Here is a 24,803-nt window from a genome sequence, read left to right as displayed (position 1 = left end):
GTCTCATCTACTGGAAGTTGAAGGCAGTGGTGAGTGTCAGGGTTACTGGACCTTTCATGTGAATTCCAGAATGGGCAGCTACTTTGTCTTCCATAGGGAATCTCCCATGATGGAATTTCTCTATCAGGGCAAGGTTGGGACTTTCCCAGAATTGTTGAGAGCTGTGATTCTCAAGGAGCATGTTATCCTTTAGGTCATCCACAACTCATGCAGGGGTTCCTAGAACATGAGCTGCTATACAAGGGTAAAGGAACTTTTAAGTAGAAGGGAGCAGGAATAAGGTTTTTAACAGTGAGAAAAAATGTGAAGAAAATCAGCAGGATTCCAGAAATATAGGGATACAAAGAAACCATCCACAGTGTACCAGGGAGGAAGGTCCAGATGTGCAAGCTGAGAGCCAGATACCTCAAAGTGAAACCCAAAGCTAATTTTTAGCACAGGAAAAGAAAACAAAAAGCCTTAGCCTACCTCCACAGATATTGTAGCAGTTTGGGCTGTAGAAATACAAATTTAGCTCTTGTTAATGGTTTTTTTCAGAGTTAAATTTTTCACAAAGCCCAACCAATATCATCTCTTGCTTGGTCAAAAGAATTTCCCCAATGAACTTCCAAGGTAGAACTGGATTTAGACACAAACAGCTCCTGATTTTAGAATCATTTCAGGAAATTCTCCTTCTCTGTTTCTTGTTTATATCTTAAGTTCCCTTAAGAGAAGTAAAAAGATTTTCATTCCACAAATTGAGATAAGGCCAACATTGTAAATACCATTGGAGAAGTAAGCCAGCACTGACCATAGAAGGAAGGGCACCAAGCCTGATTCTAGGTTCACTGGCCTCCATCCAGCTCCTGACCACAGGCAAGGCAGGCTACGTCTTAAATCACCTCATCTGTGAAACAAGGGCTCGAACTGATAGGCTTCAGTTTCTGTCCTTCTCAGAATTTATGTCTGAGGATTAAATTTCTGCTAAAGTGTGAATGGCCAGTAACAAGTACTTTCCAAGGAATCACTTAAGCACGAGGAAGTTCTTGAAGGGGAAAGCTAGGAAGGATGAGGAAAAACACACTTCTTATTTTTGTACCACTGAACAGCCTAGCCTATGGTGACTTATGCGAAGCTCAGGGATTCATTTTCTGCCAGCGTGGGGTTCCTCTTTGAGGCGTCCTACACATTTTCTCCCTCTTCCACCCTAAATGCCAGGCACTTCAGTGAAATAAGTGCTATGGCACAAATAGAGAAACTCAACTCCAGCTGTAAAGAGATTTGTGTTTTATGGGATGTGTATCTGGTCTCCTCTCTTTGAAAGTCCGTCCTTGCCCTCCCAGATCTGGTGTTTATGTGGTCCTGGAGGAGACCCCCTGTTCAGCACGCTGTACTGCCCCGTTATAGGTATGCTCCATCAGGCCCGAGCCCTAGCCCTGCAGCAGGAAGTGCAAGATGGAGCAGATGACGTTTTACAACCCTAAATGGCTTTCTCGGATGGCCCAAGATGGAACGAATGGTACTGATTTAAGGCCTCAATTGGTTTCACTAGAAAAAAATAAGACGGGAACTATTAACAAGTTACAGGGATTTCTGCTGAGCAGATGAGAGGCACATGTTAAAAAGTTTGTAGTCAGCTTGCTTTGGCTTTCAAATGACACTCACTGGAAATGAGACTTGGTAGCCTGCTGAGCTTCAGGGGGAGAGAGTGCCCGTACGAGCTAGTGTTTGAAGAGGGAGAGCAAGCCTGCCCAAGAGAAGGTCACATGGCTTCCATTCCCTTTGAAGAAATGCTCTTAGGCACGTAAAATACTCAGTACAGATAACAGCCATTTTTCAAAGTCCACACAGAGAGAGAAGACTATTGGCACTCGTTTTGCAGAGAAGCAAACCGAGATACAGAGAAGTCTTTACTCTCTTACGATCTAACAGCTTGTCAGCTGTTAAACAAGATTGGGAGTGCCGGCCAAGTGCTAAATAAGCAGAAGGAGGCAGGCTGCCCTCCCTGTGCATTTCAACACAGCTGCGTAGAGCTCTCTCGTCCCAGAAGAGCCAGGGCCGAGTGGGAGGCCAGGCCACTCTGATACAGAGAGGTCAGAGCTGCCTCTCAAAGGAAAGCAGGCCTCCCTTTCCTGCGTGGCCTTCTCTTCTTTCCCTTATTCCCCTCTGTGCTCACTGAGTCCGGAAGGCTCTACGAGTCTTGATTTAAACTTCATTAAATGGATGAATGTGGACTACAGAGTCAGACAAGCCCAGTACTAATCCCAGCTGTCTTACTGATTATGGAACCTTAGCAAGTGAGCTTCTCCATATAAATGAAATTTTGAATATTGACCTTGTAAGTATGTATTGAGAATTAGATGAAATAATACAGATTACAAAGTGCACACAGGCATAAAAATGTGTTTCCTTTTCTTTTCTCTTCTATCAGTGAAGAAGGAGCGAAGGAAGGGGAAAGGCATCTTAGGGCATTTGGGCCCTAATGGGGATGGCTGTGGGGTGTTGGCCTCTGTCCATGGAGATGAGCATCTCAGTCTCTCCACACTCGGGGGAGCATCATGTCACAGCCAACTGCCTGGATGTAACAGGCTACAGGAGCCTTCAGAACTGCGAATGATGGAGCACTGGACACCCACCGGGCCCATATCCCCAAGGCTAATCCAACTCTGTTTCCTCTCCAAACTGTCGGCCCCTTCCCCGTCACTCCCCACCTGGGATGGAAATGAGATGCCCCACGTCTCCATCTCTTCTCAGAACAGATCAAGCAAAGTGGAATTGAACACAAACAGGTAGGTTGGTGTCTTTCCCACTATCCTCAGAGGTCTTAATCCACATCTGAGAGGTGACTAAAATGTAATGCTCCGAGTAGCTGAAAACTCTCCAGCCTTTCAGGACCAATCCTCCACCACTGCACTTCCCTGCCTCCTATTTTACCCATGGCCCAAAGTGAGAAGGTACTCGAAATTCATATTCAACATTAACTTGCTCCAATATCCAAAGCTAACAGTCAAAATGACCAAAAAGAATCCATGTTTAGCCGTGATTCCATACGAGGACAATAACCTAGAATATACTTGTGTACCATGAAGACAAATTAAATGTGACCATGAAAATCCTGAATACCAAACCTGCTGACTTTTGCATCTTTAGATTGATCACTTCCAGACTGTAACATGGAGGCTTTCACGTACAGTTCCCTTTTGGGTTTATTTTGTTGTGCTTTCTACCCCCTCACCAAAAAAAAAAAAAAAAAAAAAAAAAAATCGAAACACAGTGAAACAAAACCCCATCTGGGCTAGTGAAGAATAAATCTCCATGTAATTGCTTGGTGCCATGAACCACACTCTTCTGTCATATAACTTGATGGCATCTGTCCCTGAGGAGTGCTGATTCACTGTGTGTCCTTGAGTAGTCTTCTTCAAGGCTTTCAAACAGGTAAGAGGTAAAATGTCAGCACCCTATGGACTGATCCCAGGGAATAAACTCAGAGGCCATAAAGTTTAATGATCAGAGCCCAGTTCATCCCAACTAAGGAATTCCCCTTAGTTGAAATAAGTACCCTTCTCAAAATGCAAATGTGAAACATTATAGTGCTAAAGGGAATTGCGTGCTTTCAATCCTAGAAAGATTCCTAGTGCATCCTTCTCCATAAAATTTAAAGATATGCATAGATCCAAACCTCTTCCCTTTAGAATAGCTTTTAAAATATTCACCCATTCTCATTTTTTCACATTGGTCCTCTGTGTTCTGAGTCTCTCTGCTTCTTCAATGGCCCTATTTCACACCTATCACATTCCCTAGGTGGAATAGCCCCCACTTTTTCACTTTCCATTAACTTGCTTGTTTTCTCTGCTACTTGTTTTACTGCCTTCCCTGCTGCGGTTTACATCTGTTGTTATTGTCATTTAGAACTAATCTGCCTCTCTCCTGGCAACAGTACCGTTTTCTCACTGAGAGACACCCCCTTTCCCACTCTTACCCCTTCACCTGTACCTCCAGGGAAGGCATGTGATGCATGCCTGGACAATCTAAGCATCCCCACACCCTGCCACAGTAATTAATTCAGTGGTATCCCAATTAGAGTCAGTGAGACTCAGTGAGATTTTGCTGGAAATCTTGAGAGAGAGGCACATGACCCTTCCCATCCGATTTAAGCCTAAAAAGATGCAGGTGCCAGGGATGCTGGTAGCTATGTCACCATCCTGGGGAGCCCGAGAATGAAGTCAGGTGAGAGATGATAACGGCTTGGAGTGGGGTGGTAGCAAGGGAGACTAGAGACGTGGGCAGAATCAAGAACCTGGTAAAGATTGGATATGGTGGGTAAGGAGAGAGGGAACCGTCTACGGTGATTAATGGATAGTGGCGTCCTTCCCCCAGGAGAGGGCGCCAAGTCTGTGAGGTAAATCATGGACTCCATTTTGGACGCATTGAGCATAAGCGACTTCGGGCCAAAATAGAATATGTAACCAATAATCATTTGCTTTAATAGACTGAGTTGAGATACTCTCCCCTCCTTGTCAAGAACTCCTCGCAGGCATTATTCCTTGTCTCAGGGATAAATGAGATCAGCATAAGTTGGCTACCTTTGAAACATTATAATGATCACACAGTAGTTCAAAGACTCCGTTCCTAATCTTTTTACTCCTATGAATTTGCTCAGTATTTGCTATCTTTCACCGACCAAACTCTAATTAACACAAATCTAACTGATGAAAATCCCAACACCAACAGAGACCTTCATGATCCTAATTTTTAACTGCCTGACAAACATTAAAAAATGCAAAGGTGTTGAAATCTAGTGATGTCTACCACCAGTTGAGGAGAAGGGAGACCTTCTGTAAATGGCAGGTCTCCTTCTATCCACAGGTGGAGACGTATGATCAGCTTTGGTGTTCTGGTCCAGGATGGTTCCTTTTCTCACAACAGTTGTCAGATCACTTGGAGATGCCACTCACAAAAACTCTCTCAGTTTTGGTTATACAAATAGCTCCATTGTATATACATATATATATATATATATATATATATATATATATATATATATATATATATATATATATATATATATATAATCAGAACAACCTCATGGCAACATCAGGATATCATCAGAACAATAGGATTGAACCTGGCTCTTATTTCTTTTTACGTCTTCGTCTGTGTCACCTCACTCCACTTCTGCCAGCATAACTTACTTGTTCAGTTCATTTTGTCCTGCCACAGCAGTGTTCAGGAAAAAGTCATTCCTGAAATATAATTCCTATCTCCAGACTCTCCAACAGTATAAACTCCTTGCTGATTCTAAATGAAGATGTCTGAAAATAAAACCATACACTTGACTTCATAAAAATGAAATATGGACCTACTATTTAGAGTTAACAGTCAAGTTGCTGACACTAAGCCATCACTTGGATGAGTAAGCTAATTGTGTGTGTGTGTGTGTGTGTGTGTGTGTGTGTGTGTTAAGTAAAAAGGAAGAAGGTGTGGTGGAAAGGAAAGTGCCCAGGAAGGCAGGAGATCCTTTTTGGAGTTCTCAACTTAGTTCTGCCACCATTTAACTTCAGATATGTTACTAGGCTGCTCTGTGCCTCAGTTTACTTTTGTCTTTTTTTTTTTTTTTGCGGTACGCAGGTCTCTCACTGCTGTGGCCTCTCCCGTTGCAGAGCACAGGCTCCGGACGCGCAGGCTCAGCGGCCATGGCTCACGGGCCCAGCTGCTCCGCGGCATGTGGGATCTTCCCAGACCGGGGTACGAACCTGTGTCCCCTGCATCGTCAGGTGGACTCTCAACCACTGCGCCACCAGGGAAGCCCCTCAGTTTACTTTTGTGTTAAAGGCAGAGGATAATGAATCCCACACATTCTTCTCCATCAGAGGAAACAACTATATAGAGCATCCATTCAATATGTTTTTGAAAATAGAAGGATTTGGACTTTTTTAAAACCATGGCTAATTCACCTAAGCACATTCCTTGAAACTTTATCAACAGATGGGTCTCAATGAAAGAGAAATTACAATGACAGCAAGGGCAAGAGGGAAAAAGCACCCTGAACTTCACTCAAGCAGAATGGCTGATCCAGTGTCCAGTAGCAGCAACAGCACAGAACTGTCCCAGGGCCCCGTATTTGACATCCAGATATCCATGTGCTTGAAGCAATGAGGTAATGTGGACACCTGGGTGGGTTGGTCACTTTGGATCTTCGGTTTGGTGCCAACACTGCCAATACTCTCTTCACCAAAAGGGAGTTACTACAAAATCAGTCTGCCACTGAAGCTTCCACCAGACGCTCACCACTCTTTACGTCTTCTAAGACACAAAACAGTTCGACACAGATGGCTATGTCTCTTTTCTTCATTTTATGACTGATACTGTCCAGAGTTACTGGAACTCTCAGTTTTTAAAGGAAGAGGGAATATGGGTGCTGTGACTTTTACATCCTTTGCTAATGTCAAGAAACCAAGCCACATATTTTTTAATAATGAGAATCTGGATCAAGTTCAGTGTATAGTTCAAAAATGTATTCCAATTAAACTATTTAATAGAGTCTTGGCTTTTCCTCTAGCCCCATTTCACCACCATATGTATCCAATAATTCCACACTCATTTCCCCCCATCAGCATAAAAAGGGACTCAGTGAATAAGTGTGACATTTGGGTCTGAAAGTTCAGTTTCTCTTAAACCATTGTTTCCCACATGTCAATAATAAGTCTTCAGATCAATAAAATTTCAGTAGAAGCACCATGAAACCTGCTATGCTGTACACCTTAGCAATGCAGGCTCCCCTGCAGCTTCCCCATGCATGCACCTGCCCAGTGGGTCCACATGCTGGTGAAATGCAGGTAGCCATCCACAACTATCACTCCACATCTGTATCCACGCACATTTCAGGTGGCTGTGCTCCAAGATTTAATCAGATAGTGACCCTGCCTACCTGAGCCACAGTGCCACCAAGTGACCTCATTCATTGTTCATTAAGTACTTCCTGGGTCCCAGGCCCTGGAGTAGATGTTGGGGACACAGCAATGAACACAATGTCGCCACCAATGCTTGCTCTCAGGAACTGGCAATATCCCTGCCCACCGTCTCATACCAGCCTCTGTGATACAAATTCCTGCTTAGCTAGAGCTTGGAGAGTCAACACATAAAGCAAAGGCAGATGAGCAAGAAGCCACCTCAGAAATAAATAGGGTCAGGTAAAGCATGTTTATATATTAAATATATTAAATGCATTTATAAATGCATATATTAAATAAAGCATGTTATATATTAAATTCTTCACAAAAAATAATTATCCCTCTTTGGGGTGAGAAAATGGACTCAAGAGTAGAAGTAACTTGCCAAGGGTATACAGAGAGTTAGTGGCCATCAAAGATGAAGGCCCAGATTTCCTGACTTCCATAAACCTCTGCCTCTTAAGGGCCACCAGGGCATCAAAGCCATAGTGACACCCTGAATACATATCGACCCTGCTTCTATGACAGCATTATGAGGAGCAAGTCGCTTCATACGAAGGGCTTCCATTTCTCCTCCACTTATTAAAAAAAGAGATGGAAATTCTGGATCATTTGCCTCCCCGGATCCCTGTGAAGATGTACGGTCTAATCATGTTTTGAATAATTATTAATCAGAACAGCAACATTTCCTGTCCCTGGTACATTTTCTTCTCAGTTACATAAGGGGAATGAAGACAGTGATGATGATGATGATGACAATGACAGTTAGCATGTACTGAGGGCTTACTGTGTTTTTAAATGCATTATCTCATTTAATCCTCACAAGAATTTTATTATATTCTCCCACTATGCAGATGAGAAAACTAAATGTCAGAAAGGATGAGGGACTTGGCCAATGTCACCAAGCTAGGCAAGAACAGTGATAAGAGCCTAACCCAAGTTGCCTCACTCCAGAGCTGCTGCTTTTAATCACCATCTCCATCTTAAAACCTGAGGGAGTTCAGTAATTCAGGTTACAAAACCTAATTTAGTGTGCAAACTGCTAGAACCTCCCTGAGAAGGGAGTAAAATATAATGTGTTATCAAGTCCCAGAAGGGGCTCCTACATCACAAAGCCCCAAATTCAAAAACTAGGACTCTATTAATGGCAATCATTTGACAGAACAGAAGGAGCTCAATCTGTAATTTTGATCACTGTCACTTTGGGGCAAGAGGAGGGTGGAGAGGAAAACTCACAAAGTGTCTGACATTTTGGGAAGCTTTCACTTGGGTACCCAGGTGCATGGGTGCTGCACCTTGGGAGAGCCAGTGGTTAAACTGAGAAAAGGAGTTGAAATCCGCCCATGAGCCATCTGTACACATGGCCACAGGCTTCCCAACCTGAGCTGCAAGAGAAGGGAGATTAGAAACTGGATGAAAAGCACAAAGCAATGGAAGGAAAAAGTCCACTTCGCCCATGCACTTGAGATGGGTGTGGCTCCACATCAGCAAAAAAGGAGACAGCACAAGTTACAAGATTCAGAGGGGCTTGCGGCAGCTCCCTCCCCACTGTCAGACCTGAGCGATTTATTCCCATTGTCGGGAGCTAAGTTGTTTCTCATCCACAAACTAAAATAAGAAAACCGATGAGGCTGCCATGAGTAATAAATGAAATTATTATGAAGATCTCCAAATCCCAAGGGCTACATGAATGCTTAGTGATAGAAATAATCATGTCACCACCATTACGTAACCTTGCTTTTGGGAAGGGAGAGAGAATTTGGGGTGCCAGGTGAAACACTGCCTCTGAAACCTGCTTAGTTGCACAAGTGGTGATGCTTTGGTTATTTACGGAGCTACCTAGTTCTCTTCATTCCAGGAGAGTCGGTGTAACTCGTGGCTTGGCTTGGGGCCAGATGTGCTATATTCAGTTCAGCTCCCATTCCCTCCCCAGCGCTGTCTCTAAGCAGAGGCCTTGCCCAGGGCTTTACCTTGCTGCTTTTGCATGGTGGTGAAATCTTCAAAGGTGAGTGTGCGCACAGGGGGTCTCCAGAATGCATAAGTCTCCATGATGGCTTCCAGTCCGGTCCTACACAGAGAAAAGCCAGCAAAGGAAGTTGTAAATAATCCCAAGAAATGCATGGACTTTTTAAAAAAAAATCCTGAAGTGGTTTGTCTGAGAAGCGGTATATGCATAGGCACTGAGAAATACCACCACCAGGGTAAATTAGTCTGGAAGAGCACAGGTACAGATGTCGCTGGATTGCAAGAAAAAGAAGAAATTAACCCAATTCAGATTATCTGCAAGCAAGTCAGAGCTATGATGGAATTTCACTCCAACCTTTCTTCAGAGAAGGTTTGGTCTGCATGAAAAAAAAATGTTAAAGGTCAAGGTCACTGATAATCATGAATAGAGTTTAGCAGAGAGTAGCACTGACCATTTCTCTAGCACAGGATGACGTGATCATCATTACCACACACATTGACACAGCCTGTCCCAGAGTCAACTCCACCACCGGGTACGTGGAGTCAGTGAAACTGTCATATTTCTGTGCCTTGAAAGGCTTCTTAAATCCTCTTAAACAGAGACAAGCACCATAATAGAAATAGGAGAGGTAAGCACTCAACTATACTTGAGTTTCTGCTGCAACAAGAAATACCTACCTGAAGGCACAAAGAGGGTTTGGTCCCAGAAATTATACCTCAAACAAAAAGACCAATACATGTCTGCAAATGTTTATCTGTATTTTGTAATATAATAACCAAACTGGTCTTTGAGAGTCATGCACTTGGGACTCCAGGAAACATCCAATATTTTACCAATGTATTACTTTAAGGCTTCTGTTTTATTGACACTAGAAATTCCATTCATTGAACTATGTGCACACTGCCTAATTTATCCTTCAATAAATTCTATCATATATAGGTATATATATATGAGATGTTGATGAACATTGTTTTAACATAATTATCCAGGCTATCTGGATTATCTTAGACATATTCTTGCTGATATTCTGTATCCTCAAAACAGAATATTGGTTGGTACCTTGTTTGAGGCTTTGAACACAGCTTCTGATTATTGACTCCTCTTTAAAACTAACTGTTTCACTTCTAGCTAAGTGGAAAGAGGTGAAGTTAGGGTAGAGGAAGGTAGGAGAAGGACGGTGGAGAAGAGGAGGTGGCATAAGTCCTTTCACTGCAAAGTTGCTGGAAAATAACATGGTGTCCCTTCCTGGAAAAGACAAGCTTTCCCTCTTGAGATGAAACTTATGCTGCTGTCCTTCTCCCTAGGTAATACATTTCCAGCTTTCTCTTCAGTCTGGCACAGCAAGAATAAAGTGAGAAGCTTTACTTTAAGTGAAAACAAATAGCCCTTCCTTATAAATGACTATAAGGTCCCCTGAGGTTCTTCTGTGATGAGCTGCTGATACACTGATTGGCTCTTTGTGTTGGAAAATTTCCTCTCTGAACTGGCCTTACTTGCACAGTTAACTTTCTAAAGTCTTCCCCGGAATCTTGGAGGCTTTAAATACACCAATGTTGGCAAATTAAACTCTGTATTTTTAGAAGAGGTTGAGAGGAGAGGGTGTTGCATGGTGTTTATTAGCTGTTAATCTGTTAAAAGTAGGAATAGAAGACATTTCCACATAGTCACCCTGCATTAACGCTGAATGCAGTACATGAAACTACTTGTGGGAAGAAAGAGTCCAGGCAATTAGGGAGCTCAGAATAATAAGGGGATAGGCGGATAAAGCCATGCTGAGCCTTAATGGATATAAAAAATAGATAGGCCAGGCTTAGATCTTACTGCCCTGTTCTGGAATGTTGGGGGCTCACCAGAACATCTTAGGATTCCCTTTAATGGCACGGGAGGCTCACTGCAAATGGCAAGGTCTCTATTGTTCCACCTCCTAATCCATTCTTCCCAGCAACATGTACCAATGATGAGGACAAAATATTAGCTCAGGGACAAAGAACAGTCCCTTCTCATTTCATAATAAAGTGATAGAAGACTGTGAGGTAGCTATAAAACACTGATATACTGACAATGTTATATTTATTAAGGGAATAAAAAATCAATGTTGATTTTATTTTCATAACAGGCAAAAAGACTACAGCAAAGGTGTTAATAATTTTATTTAAGTAGTCAACGCTGTACAGGATAGCAACCATTTATCCATTTATCCAAATCTAATGATACCATCTCAGATGGAGAGTTATCCAGCCTCTGTTTGAGTATTTCCCAAGGAAAATATTTAGTCTGGGGACAGATCTGTTAGAAATTTTTTTTGACCTTGTGCTGGAGTATCTGAGGTAACTTTTACCCTCTGGTTCCATTACCCATGGGTAAATGGTAAGAGTGCCAGACACTTTCCACATCCTCATCATGAAGACCTTCCTTAATTGTTAAGAACATAATGTATGACACATCACATATGGACACACCCATGGTCCATCCAGTCCAGGTGTCTTCACAAGAAGGGTCTTTTTGGTGACGAAGTTGGGTGAGGGGGATGACTACCAAAATCTAATGGCCCACACATTCCTAACCACACTTTACTAATCTGCTGTGGATCTATCTCTCATAGATTCATCCTGGACCTTACTGAATCTATTTATATATTCAGGGTGGATCTCTTTTTTAAGAAATTAATCCTATTTGTTTACTATATGCCACATCTTAGTTGTCCTCAAACTCCATTAAGCTTCCTTGGATAGATCTAATTGTTCAGTAGTACTTGTTCTATTTATCAGGATTTGGTGAAGTGCCACAGCAAGACAAGTATTAGCTAATTCACTCTCCACCATGTTTTCCACCTCCCAGTACTTAGCACAATGCCTATTACATGACAAGACTTCAATTGATATGCATTAAATTAATAAGTAAAGGAATTATTTTTATTACTATTTTTATTTATTTAATATTTATTACTATTTTTATTACTGAGTCACAATTTCCTGAACTTTAACCAGCAATCATTTTTTCTAAGCCTAAAACTTAGGAAAACAACTTGATATTAAATCAAGAATCTGAAGAGAGAGAGAGTCCTCTAGAACTGGTGACTTGGGAATTGCTTCTACGTATAGCTGTTTGTGCCTTTCTTGACTCAGGTTCCAGAGAGGTTTCAGTTTTCATTTGGTTTCTTCTTTTCTGGTCATGGAATTTCTGACCTTCAACAGAGTCTGAGTTCCCTAGCAGAGGCCAGTCATTTATACTCTCATCTTCTCTTATAAGAATCCTTGCCAACCACCTGTTGACGTCTTCAGCCACTTGGATGTCTATTCAAAGTTTATACTGAGCAACACGTTGTTTACTTATTCATCATCATTGTATCCCAGTTTTATAAAACTTTATCTCAAGGTTCTTAAAAGTGAATTCATTGTCTAACAGATAAAAAAAGTGGTGTTAGGTAACCACATGTCATTAACATGTTCCACATGGTGGGCCTCTCCGGGTCTGCTGAACACCAGAGACCTGATGTCATCTCTTAAGTTTCCAATCAAAGATGATCAAATTGGCAAGTGTCCCCCTCTTGCTTACTTTTCCCTGTTTGCTCCAGTGACAACAGAGACCATATCCAAACCCCCTTTGTTAAGTCATTTGGCTGTAATCACCTCTTTGATTTCCAGGCCTCTTCTCTTTAGACTTTTCAGTCTGCTCACTGGCCAAACCAACAGAATGTACTGAAGAGAAGGGAGAAAAGGAAGGACAGGAAGCAAACCAAAGAGCTCTTTTGCAAATTGATGATGCCTTGAGATCAACTGATTTGGAAAAATAGCCAAAGTGCAAAGAAATATTCTTCCAACCTTCTCATTCAAAAAAAAAAAGCTGGGACCATCCCTTTGAAGTTCAGCAAATATATGATAATTATAACAATTACAACTACATTCATGAACTGTTAGGTAACACAGCAATGCATAGTTTCTGCTTTTTATTTCTCTTGAGATAGAAAATGATTTTTTATGTTTCTTTCATTTATTTTCTTTGTAATTCTGACATCTTACTCTTCGCTGGTAATACCATTAACAACAGGAACCTATGCTAGGGATTGATAAGATCACTGGTTATCTCTCAATAGAAGACAGTCAGGGACTAAGGGAAGTCTACTGAGATGGGGTCTTGAAGTCAAAAAGGGGTTATCCAATCAGGAAAACAATTATGTGCTAGGTTCAAGAGATATAAATGCAAAAAAGACACAGGGTCTTTACCCTTAAGGAGAATCCTGCTCAACAAAAAGATAACAACATGTAAATGACTAATTTCTGAACTGTGTGAGAGATGCTACACTGGAGATGTGTAGACAATGCCATGAGGCACTGAGCAAGATGTACTGAATACACCTGGAAAACTCAAGGGGGATTCCATAAAAGGACAGTTATTTAAGGTTAATGTTACAGGGCACTCAGTAGTTTTCCACACAGACAAGAGGCAGAAAGAGCTTTCTTAGTAGAGTTAATAGTACATGCAAAGACGTGGAGGTATGGAAGAGAAGCCATGTTCTAGGAACTGAAAATAGTTCAGGGTGACTGGAGCTCCAGGTGCAAGATGGGGGTTGGGGTGCGGGAGACAGGCAGACACCATGGGTATTTATTCCATGTGAGGCACTTGGATTTTATCCCATGGGCGATACTATGCCCCTGAACTCCTTTTCTTTCTCCTCCTGTTCCAACATTTGAAAAGACACAAAACCAGAATATACTGTTCTTTCAAATCTAATCATCATGTGTCAAATTTCTAATCCTTTTCCTTGGACTGCCCTTGGTCCACTGAGGTTAGGTCAAACCTTCCACACATCCCTCTCCTTCACTGGATCTGGAATTGGCTCCTATCTTTAGATTCCTCAGGATATTTATTGTCCAGAGATATTCTTAAAGACCTCCCAGTGGAGGTCTGCAAATTGGCAAAAGAGCCATCGTTCAAAACTTGGCTTTAGATGTACAATAAATATATCTACCTGATGAACTGGATGTCATTGATGTGCTTGCTTTACAATGGTTTGGACGAACACATGTCCAATGGACAGATGATTGGAGTTGAGTTAAAATTGTTCCTTACCCAGTGATTCCCAACTTGGGAACCCTGTCCCCACTTGGAGTCTGAATAGGTAGCGACGGTGGTCCATAAGGAGTTTTCACTGCCTCAAGAAGTACAATAAAAATCCTTGATAACACAAAGCAGGTTGACTAAAACAATAAGTTTCTTTGCATTTGACTGGCATGGTCTCACTTTAACTTAGTAATACTAAATCACACAAGGGGCAGATTAGCATAGTGGTTAAGAGCACAAGGTCAGGAGCTAGACTGCCTGGGTTCCAATTGTAACCCTGCCGCTTACTAGCGCAACGTTGCCTAGTTGTATAACCTTTTCACGCTTAAAGTCTCCCTACCTGTAAAATGGGGATAATGATATTATTTCCTCCTAATTGTAACTTAATAAATGCATATTGATTAAAGACAAAATATTTCAAAACAAGAGAGAAAATACAATGAAAGCGTGAGGACCATTGGTCTAACTCAAGTAAAAGAAATCCCGCCATCTGCTCAGATTGTGATCTGTAACACGAGAAAAGACTTTTCCTTCACTGGGATTCAAGGCTTTGTCAGCCCTCTGGCTCTGGATTGAATGTGGAAGGACCTCTACGTTACCTAATTTCATTTCTCATTCTCTCCTCTAAAAACAAAAAACGTGTCCCTCAAGCCTCTTTAGGCCTCATTATCTTGCAGATATTTCAGATTCCAATATGTTAGCCATTAAACAGACGTCTATCTGTTAGATGACACCATCCCTGGGCAAGAGCCATAGATAATAAAACAACTGCCAACTTTCTCTGGCAAACCCACATGGCCAAGAGGACAATGGTGGAAAAGATTCATGACAGAGGAGGGAGAACAAATAACAAGGCAGAGAAAAATGTTAAATACTGGTTGAAAGACCATAAGCCAGGGGACATGAAAAATAACTAATGCCTGGATGAATAGGAGGAGTCTGGCAGGATGCTGCTGCCAGAGTCCAGTATGGAGCCAGCTACCTTGAATTGCAGATGCGGCAATGCCTGCAGGGGAGTCCAGCACTGATTACTTCCATAGATCTGCTGAATGGCACCCGTGCCAGGATAACAAGAGTATACACAATCTACAGGGGCTAGTGAGACTGCCAGGAATGAGCAGGATGAGATTGGCTGGAAAAATACAGCCAATGGCTCTAGGGAGAACAAATGAAAATACAGAAATTGAAAGTGAGGGAGATACTTGGAAAGTTGTGCTGGTTGAAGGAAAGCGAGTGGTCAGCTCCTTGGCTCTAAGCTTGCCTTCAGGAGTGACAGGGAAATGGAGGTGGACAAGGGCAAGCTATGCCAATCAGAGGAGTGAGACTTCATTCTCTGGATGTTGTCACTGGCTGGCTTTGCAAATTCTAAAAGCTAATACCTCACTGTACTCAGTTTTACCATCAGTAAATGGGAAAGGCTGTACTGATACCAATCAACTCAGAGGTAAAAATAGAAAACTTGGACCACAGATACTAAATGAAATGATTCTTACTATTATTTGTTTACATATGATTTGATGCCTAGAAATAAATTTACAAGGTTGAACTATATGAAATTGCTAATATCTTACTATTTTTGACCTACAACAAGGAAATTTTGTATGTTCAGCTTAATAGCTAGATAAGGGTGTAGACAAGATTTGAGATACTTAGTTATACTAGAGAAATCTACCAACAGATTTATACTAGAGACCCACCCTGTACCTTGACTCCCAAAGAAAAGTTGTTTCTTTTGGATCTAAGCAAGGATGATCTGGCCCTGGGGCTAATCTTTTTTCCTCTTCCCTCCTGTTAACTTCCAGCACTCTAATTCCTCATCTCACAGTCCCCTTTCTGTCTGCATACTTGTCTTTGTTGGGTGTTGTGAGGAGGGGCTGGACCTTGACAGGAGTTCCCATCGTGCCAAGGAGGTGGCTCTCCACTCTGTGAACATGGCCTTGAGACAGCAGCTGCTTAAGAGGGGCATCACAAACAAATCTTTACTCCCAAATACTTTCCCCACAACCAGTAGAGATTCCTTCCTTTGGGTTAAGTCTTAGCCTCGTTAAGCATCCTCTTCCAACAAGTAAATACATCCATTCCCGTGATGCACCGAATGGCTCCATTTTTAGATCACCATCCCCCGACACATGTAAGGGACACTAGGCACCGGAAAGACTGTCACGAGCCACATTCCCAGCAAACAGCAGTGCTTGCTGGAAGTACTCTGAGAATTAGCTCAGATTCAGTGCCTCCTACACTTCAAGCTGCAGGCCCTATTGTTTTTTAGTGAGGGGCGACCTATTAAAACTACTTTCCCATGTAAACCAACCTCCCCATAATACAGGGCCTGCCACTGGCCCTTTCTGACAGCCCCTGCTTTGTGGAACTTGAGTGTCCTTATTCAAGCCTCCAGGGGAGAACTCCACAGAGACAAAGACATCCTCCCCAAAAGCTGCAGCAACTCCCTGGACTACAGAAGGGCCACTCCAAGGGGGACCTGTCATGCAGCCATAGCAGTGGCTCCTGGAGCACCAGGCCAGTAAGGAGCATCTGGAGGAAACCAGGTCACTTGGGACAATCCCCCTTGCAGTTGTTTTAGATACTATGGAAGCTGGAAGTACAGGTAAATCCCAAGGTCAAGACAGGATGAAGGTTGCTGACAGAGGAGAACCTAGGGTCACAGAGTCCATGGCACCTCTAAAACAAGTTCATAGAACCTTCCCTCCACTTGACAGGTCATAATTTTAATCTTCCCCTCTTTATGTATGTGTTTGCTTTGGAGGAAGTCACTGGGAATTATATAAAAGTTCCCAAGCTTACTCGGGCTTTCTGTAAAATCTTGGGAGCCACTCCTCACAGGGACAAGGTTTTCACTTTAGATGTGGGCTGAGACCCACAGAGTCTTCTTTCCTTATGCTCATCTGTCTATCCCCTTTCAAGTGCAAGGTTTCTGCAGTGGCAATTCTCCCTCTAGCTGAGCACAGTGGGCTCCCCAGGCACGTGGACAGATAGACATCCCGAGGCTGCTTCTCAACCACGAGACGCAGTGCAAAGACGACTGCTTCTCTTCAGCCTCATGCCCTTTGTCTTCTCTTTGGAAAGAACTGAACCATTGGGGTGGCCACCACCAAAGATGTAATTTGACCTCTCATTTTGCTACTGTGACCTTTCTCAACTAAACCTCACTCTGCTTGGGCTCATCCTCTGGGAGCCCTTCTTTCCTGAGGCTCATGCCTCTGGAACTTGCTGGGTGTCTTCCTTCTCCAGGGAGCCAGGCAGCACAGACATGCACCCACTGTGCAGAGCCAGGTCAGATGGCCGGAAGGGTGTGCATGTCTAATCTACAGTTAAGCTAAATCAGTGTCTTCCAGCAGCAGTCCACCTTAGATTTGAATCAAAATTGTCCTTAATCTTTCAAACAAAGACTATTTATAGATTCACTCTTTCTTCCTTTCTTAGTTAGTATCTAAAACTAGCTCCCCATTCTTGCTCTACCTGACTCACCCTTGGTTGGGGTAAGGCTTTCTCCCTCCCGAGGTCCTGGTTTTTAACTTCTCTGCCACTCGTCAACTCTGTTCAATGTTTTGTAACTAAATGAATGATTATTATTTTACTTTATATACCTGGCACCACAGGAAAAGAAATCTAAGAACAGGAAGCTGAAAAAGGTAGAGTTCTGTCTTCAAAGGGCTTCATTCTAGCAGGGGCCAGACAGAACCCAGGAACACAGACCACAAGACAAAACTTACTGTCAGGCCGAGGGAATCTATTTTCCCCCAGGAACAAGAAGGTGTTACTGTCTCCTCTTTATAAGAGGAATCTCCCACAGGTAATGCTGGATATTGCACCATGGGGCTAGGCCTGTTAAAGGTAAATATATATTGACCCTTTCACCCAAAACTATATTTGGGCCACATAATTTCTGAGAAGTCTAGAAGGAAGAACAATTTAGACATAAACAATTTCCCTCCCATTGCAGAGACAATGCCTGGAAGCAAAATCTGTCAGTGTTTCCACTCCAAAAGAACCATATGTCTACTACTCTTCTCCATAACATGAACACACACACACACACACACACACACACACACACACACACTTTGATGGAGACTTCTAATCAGGGACATAATTACATGGGAATGAAAAGTAGCAGCTCCATAAGTAAAGGCTGAAGGGTGGTGACCTTCTCACACTACAGCGTGTGAATGACACTTCTTAAAGAAGCAGGAGGAACTCTGATGGGCTCTGATGATGGTGATATCACAGAGCTGACACAGTGAACTCACTAGGACTCCTGTTGGAGTTCTGGATGGCCCAGTGGATATCATCCCTTGTCCTCATTTGAACTCAGAATAAATTTCCAAGAAAGACCTAGGAGACTGACGTAGTAGAGACCAAAATACCAGTTTTATTATTGATAAAAATTGTCTGGAGACTATAACATAGGTGTGAAGGCTGAAGGAGTGAGCTAGAACTCCCTGAAATAAGCTGACTTCCCAGAACTTCAGGCCTCCTCTGCTGGGCTTACCACACAGTGGGAAGAGCCCAGATGGTACACTTTCTGCAGACAAGCAGGTCCTAAAGAGTTCCAGACTCAGCAGTCACATCAGTCACCTTGGTTCCCACTGAGGGGAAGGAGAAAGTGATGGGGCTAGAAGCCAGGACTACTTCTCATGGATATCTCTTTTCATTCAAATAAGAATGGGGACTAAGTGTCCTCGCCACAGCTGCCTCAAGTTCTTCTCGACACTCAGAGGGCACTGTTGTGATCCCAGCCAGCTTCTGACTGCACTGCAGTGAGAGGCTTGCAGGATGAGAGAGACTCATGAGAGGCATTTCAAGAGAGTGCAGTGGGCGGCTGTGTCCTCCCCAGCTTTCCTCTCACACTCCCTTCTGGAGCCTCGGGATCGCACTGGCATGGATTGAGATCGACAAACCTGAATGTGTTTTGGTTTGAGGTTTGGCAATTTCTGTAACTCCAAAGTATTCCACAAATGTTTTGTGTTCTACAAAACCAAAAAATATTGGCCAAGCACTTTCCCCCCTAATTTTTAAGCTCATGTGTTTTTCAAGGAAATGTAATCCGTATGTTTGGGGTACATTTCTATGCAACTCATCAAACCATGCTCGTCTGTACAAGTCATTTGATGTCTAAAATGCATGGGGAAAATCACAGATTTATAAGAAGAACTGTGTTAGCACAAGCAGGGTCAGCGATGGGGCACTGGTGGGCACTGGTGGGAAGGTGATGAACTAACTGGATTCTGGTTTTGGCACAGGCCACCTCTTCCCAAAGATTTATAAATAATCCTCTATATCCTCATCCATCAATTTTCCCATCTGCAAAATGGCATTAATAATTCTTGCCCTCATCCTGCAGGCAGCTAGTGAGAGTTAAAGTGTGATTATCAGGTCACTTTGAGCTTTTTAAAGAGAAAATATAAGGGCTTCAATACTTGTCCCAACAAGTTGATTCTAGTCTAGCTTCCCAGAGTGTGGGAGGATGAAAATGGCTTCTACCTTCCCTAATTCATCCTTGTCCCTTCATGACACAAGTGACTTCAGTCTCATCGTATCACAGTTTCACCTGCTAGGGACGTTCAGACTGACTTCCTGTCCTTGACTATGGAACCCTTTTTTTGGATATAGGAAGTAAATGACACAGTCATGGGGAAGAGTCTACACAGACAGAAAATATAGGTTGATTTATGTGGAAAAGAGAAGGTTCTGGCTACTTGAGTAGGATCTTTAAGTGGATGAAGGGAGTTTAGAGAGAGAGCTCTATTCTTGATATCTGTTGAAGATAAAATAAGTCAAGCTTAAACTGTTAGCATGATAAAGCACAAAGTGCACAGACTTTGACATCAGATGGACTTGGGTTTTCATCCCTTCTTCAATTAACTGTGTGACACTAGGAAAGCTGCTTAAACTCTCGGAGCCTGTTTCCTCATTTGTAAAATACAGGTTGCTTTACAGATTAGAAAGAATGTAAGTAAAAGCTCTGGAACACAGTAAGTGTTCAATCACAAATAACTTCTATAATTACTGATATTACTTAAAACAGCCTGCAGATTTAATAAGACATAATGAAGAATTTCCATGCGATCAGAAATAAATAAATAAGGCACTGACATGGGCTAATGAAGATCCATAGTTTTGCTTTCTTGGAGTTCTTACAAAGAAGAGCAGCCGACCAGGCAGGACAGACAAGTAACTGTCTGTCCTGAGCAGTAAGATATTCAGCAGCATTAAGGCAGACACAGGTCAGGGCCAAATGATGTGTCAAGGTCCTTTCTAGCCCAGTGAGAGGACAGAAGAACCTTGGGACTTTAACTGAGCTGTCATCACAATTTCCTAACCAGAGACAAATGCTTCAAGACACAAGGTCTTAATCTCAAGATTAAAGCGTGGCTCCAATTCCCAGCGCAAGCTCTAATGTTGGTCAATACAGCCACTCTATTCCAATTTTCTGTTCTAAGTCATGCCTCTGAAAAACAAGGAATCCAATGGGATGACAAAGCAAAGAAAAAAGAGACAAAAAGAAAGCAGTCTTTGGAGTGCCAAGAATAAAATCAACAAATACTAAATGCCACTGGAGATACAGAAGGAAAGAAAAAGAAAGTAGGTGGATAACTAAAGTCAGTAGGGTTGGTCTCTGGAGACAGATGGTGATGTCTAGAGTGGAAATTCTTAACTTTTGGTCACAGATATTTTTGAAAATTTGAAGAAAGCTGTAGACCTCTCCTCAGAAAAATGCACACGGCTCATCCACACACACGTTTTCTTTCAATATCTGGAACTCACAGAACTCCTGAAATGCATGCATGGACCCCAAGCTAAAGATCTTAAACACCCTAGAGGCTGCTTTATGAAAGGCCAGCTTCTATTTGAGCTCCTTATCACTAACAAGTTCCTCAATAAGCCCAGAGGCAGAGCCCTGAAAAGGAGGCAACAGGAAATGGCTCACAGGCATGTTTTGTGACCTGGACATGGAATAGAAACTAATTGAGAGGAAGAGGACTGTCTATCTGAAATGGAAGGAATAAGTATTGGCTTCTTCATTGGCTAAATTTTGAAAACAAAGGCCTCTTATTTTAAACAAAGAGTCATTAACTGGAAAGCATTCGGCCTGGAGTCCATATGCCTGAGGCTATACAACTAACCAGTTGCTTGACCTAGAAAATATCACTCAATTTTGTCATCTTCAAACCAGAAGTTCAAGTGAATTTTACTTACTCAATAGATGTGACCTTAAAAAATTCTGAGGAAAATAAAATTTCAAAGAAATCTAAGTGTATTTTAAATATGATAAAAGTTTCATAAAAAGTGCTTTCATAAATCATTTTGTAAAGAAAATCACTACACACATCTGATTTTTAGCATAAACTAGGTTCTAATATAACGTGCTACATAGTTCACAAAGTGATTCTAAATATAATATTAGATAGTTTATCTGAAAACTCTTGAAGAGAAAATAGCAAAGATAAATCCTGACAAACTGTGTCATTCAGATGTTAAAAAAAAGGCCCCCAAATTAGGGAAATGTCTGAATATTAAAGTAAATAGTTATTTCAAGGTCTACACACTTACAGGACACATGTGTCATATTTGCTGTTTCAGTACAGTTTATATAAAATGAAATTTTCTGATTGAACAATCTTTGATGTATCTGCTTTCCCTGCCAATTTCAGCTCTCTCCTAACTCTCTGTGAATAACAGATTTTAATTTTATATATGAAGAATGAGACAGGAGGGATTTAGACAGAAGCAGAGTTAACCAGAAAAATACCACAGTCCCTAAGGCTATTCACAACAGGAGCAAATAGTCCTACAAACGTCACCAATTCCTAAGAGCTCCACAGTATAACAACCTAATCATAATGATGATGCTGGGTCATCAAGAAAGAGTGTTCTATAGACTCTCTTTACTAAAGCAGAAAACATCTAGTAGAGTTTGGAAATATTTCCTAGGAGAAAAAGGGTCAATTTTTAAACAAAGTTTTAGCTCTTATAGGGAATACTTTTCTGAAAAATTATTTGTCCACAATTCCTTTTTTCCTGATAATGAAAAATAAAGGAGATATTACTATAGTTGTTGTAGCCACCTATAGACACTTATCAGAAAAAGTTGCAATCTTTTAATGACAATAAATCACTGTCAAATTTGTTTTAAGTGACTAAATTACTAAGTATGACGTGAGGAGAAAAACACCATGAGGGATTCAATCTGATGATTTACAGTGTGTTAACAAAGAATTTGGATAGTTCAACCTTTGGGGGACAGCTTTTTGATTCTTGGATCAACTATCCATTTCTCTTTGCCTGCGGCAGCACAGTTGCCTAGCATGCAAATGTTCTCCAAAAAGCCAGAGCCAGAAGCCACCAATGGGGCTTGGGGAAAAGAATGTCATATAGAAAAGAAAGGTCAGTGAGTCTTTTGCCCAGTTTGCTCACCTGTTTCTTCCAGAATCTCTGAATCCTTTAGCAAAAGGGTTTCTGTCAATTTTTAATCTGGTGATCTGGAAACAAACAAAAAAATCATGAATTGTATTTATATTAACTGACTTCTTTTTTGGTTGCTCCTAGAACGTTAACAAAAATCACTCTGTTAACAACAACTGCTGTTTTTATTTAGTTTCCTCTTAGTTTGAGATTTATATTGAAGTTGATACAGGACTTGGTCCTGGCACACAGAAGTCTGACCCATCTGACCCACGTCTCCCTAAAAACCAAGGTTTTCCCAGTATGCGACTCTGTAAGCTCTCTTCTGCTCACCATCCTTGCCCCAAAATGGTGATAAATCACTTGCCCAGACAAACAAAGGTATCAAAATGGAAAATTGGACAGTGGTCAGATCAATAGTGCATGACACACAGGAGACAGTTGAAACATGCTTGTTGAATGAATGAGTAAATGAATGAGTGAGCAAGTGAGTGAAGAACGAATGAATGGGTTCAGTCAATCCAATCAGGTGCAATCAGGTCACCAAACGAATGAATGGGTTCACTCAATCCAATCAGGAGCAATCAGGTCACCAGACAACCTGCCTCATCCTGAAAGAACCAAATAGTTGACTGCATTTCCCATTTCACTTAAGTTGTGCCTTTCTTGCCGCTAGGGGTTGTTCATTTGATGACCTAAAATGGTCGTGTAAAGACACAAAAAAGGAGCTGGACTTTTGTCAAGGTTGCATCCAAAGAAAAATCTACAAATGTGGGATGGGATGGGGCAGGACACAGTGCAACTCACCCAGTCTCCAAGTCCCACAAGCCAATCAGAAGAAACAAAGAAGCAGCTTCATAAGGGTGAGCAAATCCAATGCAAACAGTTGTGTGACGTGGGTTGGATGGGTCCTTAGTAGACATCTGGTTCGACCTCCGCTCAATGCAAGAGTCCCTTTCTACTGCATCCTATCTTAGTCCCCTCCCACTCTGCAACCGTATATATTACCCTCTGGCCTCCAGACTAGAATGGCCTGACCAACGAATTCCATCTGCGCTCTTGTGTTTCCGCCTTTAGCCTTTGTCATGGGAGGCATTTGGATACCTCCTGTCTGAACCTGATGTTAATGACTCGCTGTATTCAAGCCATAGAGACTTAGAGGTGTGGGTTAAGGAGCTCAGGAAAGGAGGAAAGGCACTCTCAATAGAAGGTAATTCTGGAAAGAAGGGGATCTCATTTTTAAGACCATCTTCCCATTTCTGATCACCATAGAATTTATCACTAGGACGGCTGAAGTTGTTTCTTGTGTTGCAAATCTTTCCAAGTCCCTCTTCTGTCTCACTTCGTCAGAGTGGAATTTCCCAAAGCCACATTCTAAAGGTCTTTAAAACGCAATGTGAGATTCTGACAGACTCTGACTTGAAAGTACCAAAGTTTTTTTCCCCCCTAAACGTCCTTTGCCTCTAGAGTGGCACACTAATAATGTAGCACTCATAATGAAGCAAAAGCAATTTTACATCTATTTTATAGGCCAGAGCAGGAGCCTGAAACTTTGGCTTTCTAAAGTCTAGTGTCTGCCTTGTGAATATTGCATTGAGTTTAAAGATTGTCACTGCTTTTCTGTTGTTGACTTAAAATCAGTTCTTTCTTCTTCCATAATCCACAGCAATAAACCACACACTATATTTTCTTTTCAAGTTGGGGTTATAATATTTTATTTTCTCCTTCAAGTTGGCTTATCCTGTCTGACTCATTTATGATAGGGGTTTCTGATATATGATTGTGCTGCTATGTTTTGGGGGCACAGACCCCTGTAAATATAACGACCTTCTATTTCATGGTCCTGGGAGAAATGGTTGAAAACCAGTTCCCCACAGCTCCCTGTATCTCAGGCCAAGAAGTCTGCATGGAGATTTAGTAGACAAATGACACCAAATGTTAGGAAACACAACACCTCTATACTTGTTTCAAAGCTTTTATTGTGGGATTTGGGCCGCTTTATGAAGAGTGTGATTGTGCTACTCATTATTCATTTATTATCAAGTGCCTTTTGTGTGCAAAGCAATGTGACAGGTAGCACAGGTGACAGCATGGCAGACAGTCAGTATACAGCTGTGTATCATCCCCCCCAAGAAGCTGATAAATGAGGAGAAAAAAAGACATACATATTAATAATTACAATGTAAAACAGAAAGTGATAAGGTTTGAAATAAAGGTAAAGGGCCCCAAGAGCTTAAAGGAAGCAGTAATTGCTCCGAGCTGAAAGGCTGTGGGGTTTCACTTTAGAGGAAGCACGTGAACCAAGCTGGGAAGGATGCATAGGATTTTAATGAAAACTGCAAAAAGGGGAGAAAGGAACAAGGGAAGTATTTCAGAAGAAAGGTCCTATGTAAGCCATAGAATTGAAGTGGAAAGGAATGAAG

General features: G+C 41.9%; 1 protein-coding gene across 1 annotated transcript in view; it reads right to left on the bottom strand.

Moving 5' to 3' along the window:
• TBX15 (T-box transcription factor 15) overlaps nucleotides 1–24,803 on the bottom strand; it is a 102,847-nt gene that overhangs the window by 2,895 nt on the left and 75,149 nt on the right. The window contains exons 6-7 of the mRNA XM_081223629.1: nucleotides 22,393–22,457; nucleotides 8,900–8,997 (exon numbers count right to left, since the gene is read on the bottom strand). Of these exons, the coding sequence (XP_081079755.1) occupies nucleotides 8,900–8,997; nucleotides 22,393–22,457 (163 nt within the window). The remainder of the gene's footprint in view (nucleotides 1–8,899; nucleotides 8,998–22,392; nucleotides 22,458–24,803) is intronic.

The sequence above is a fragment of the Mesoplodon bidens genome (assembly GCF_964165515.1).
Source record: "Mesoplodon bidens genome assembly, chromosome: 2".
NCBI lineage: Eukaryota > Metazoa > Chordata > Mammalia > Artiodactyla > Ziphiidae > Mesoplodon > Mesoplodon bidens.
Note: the sequence above shows the minus strand (reverse complement) of the source record. Positions and strands in the feature narration are given on the sequence as shown.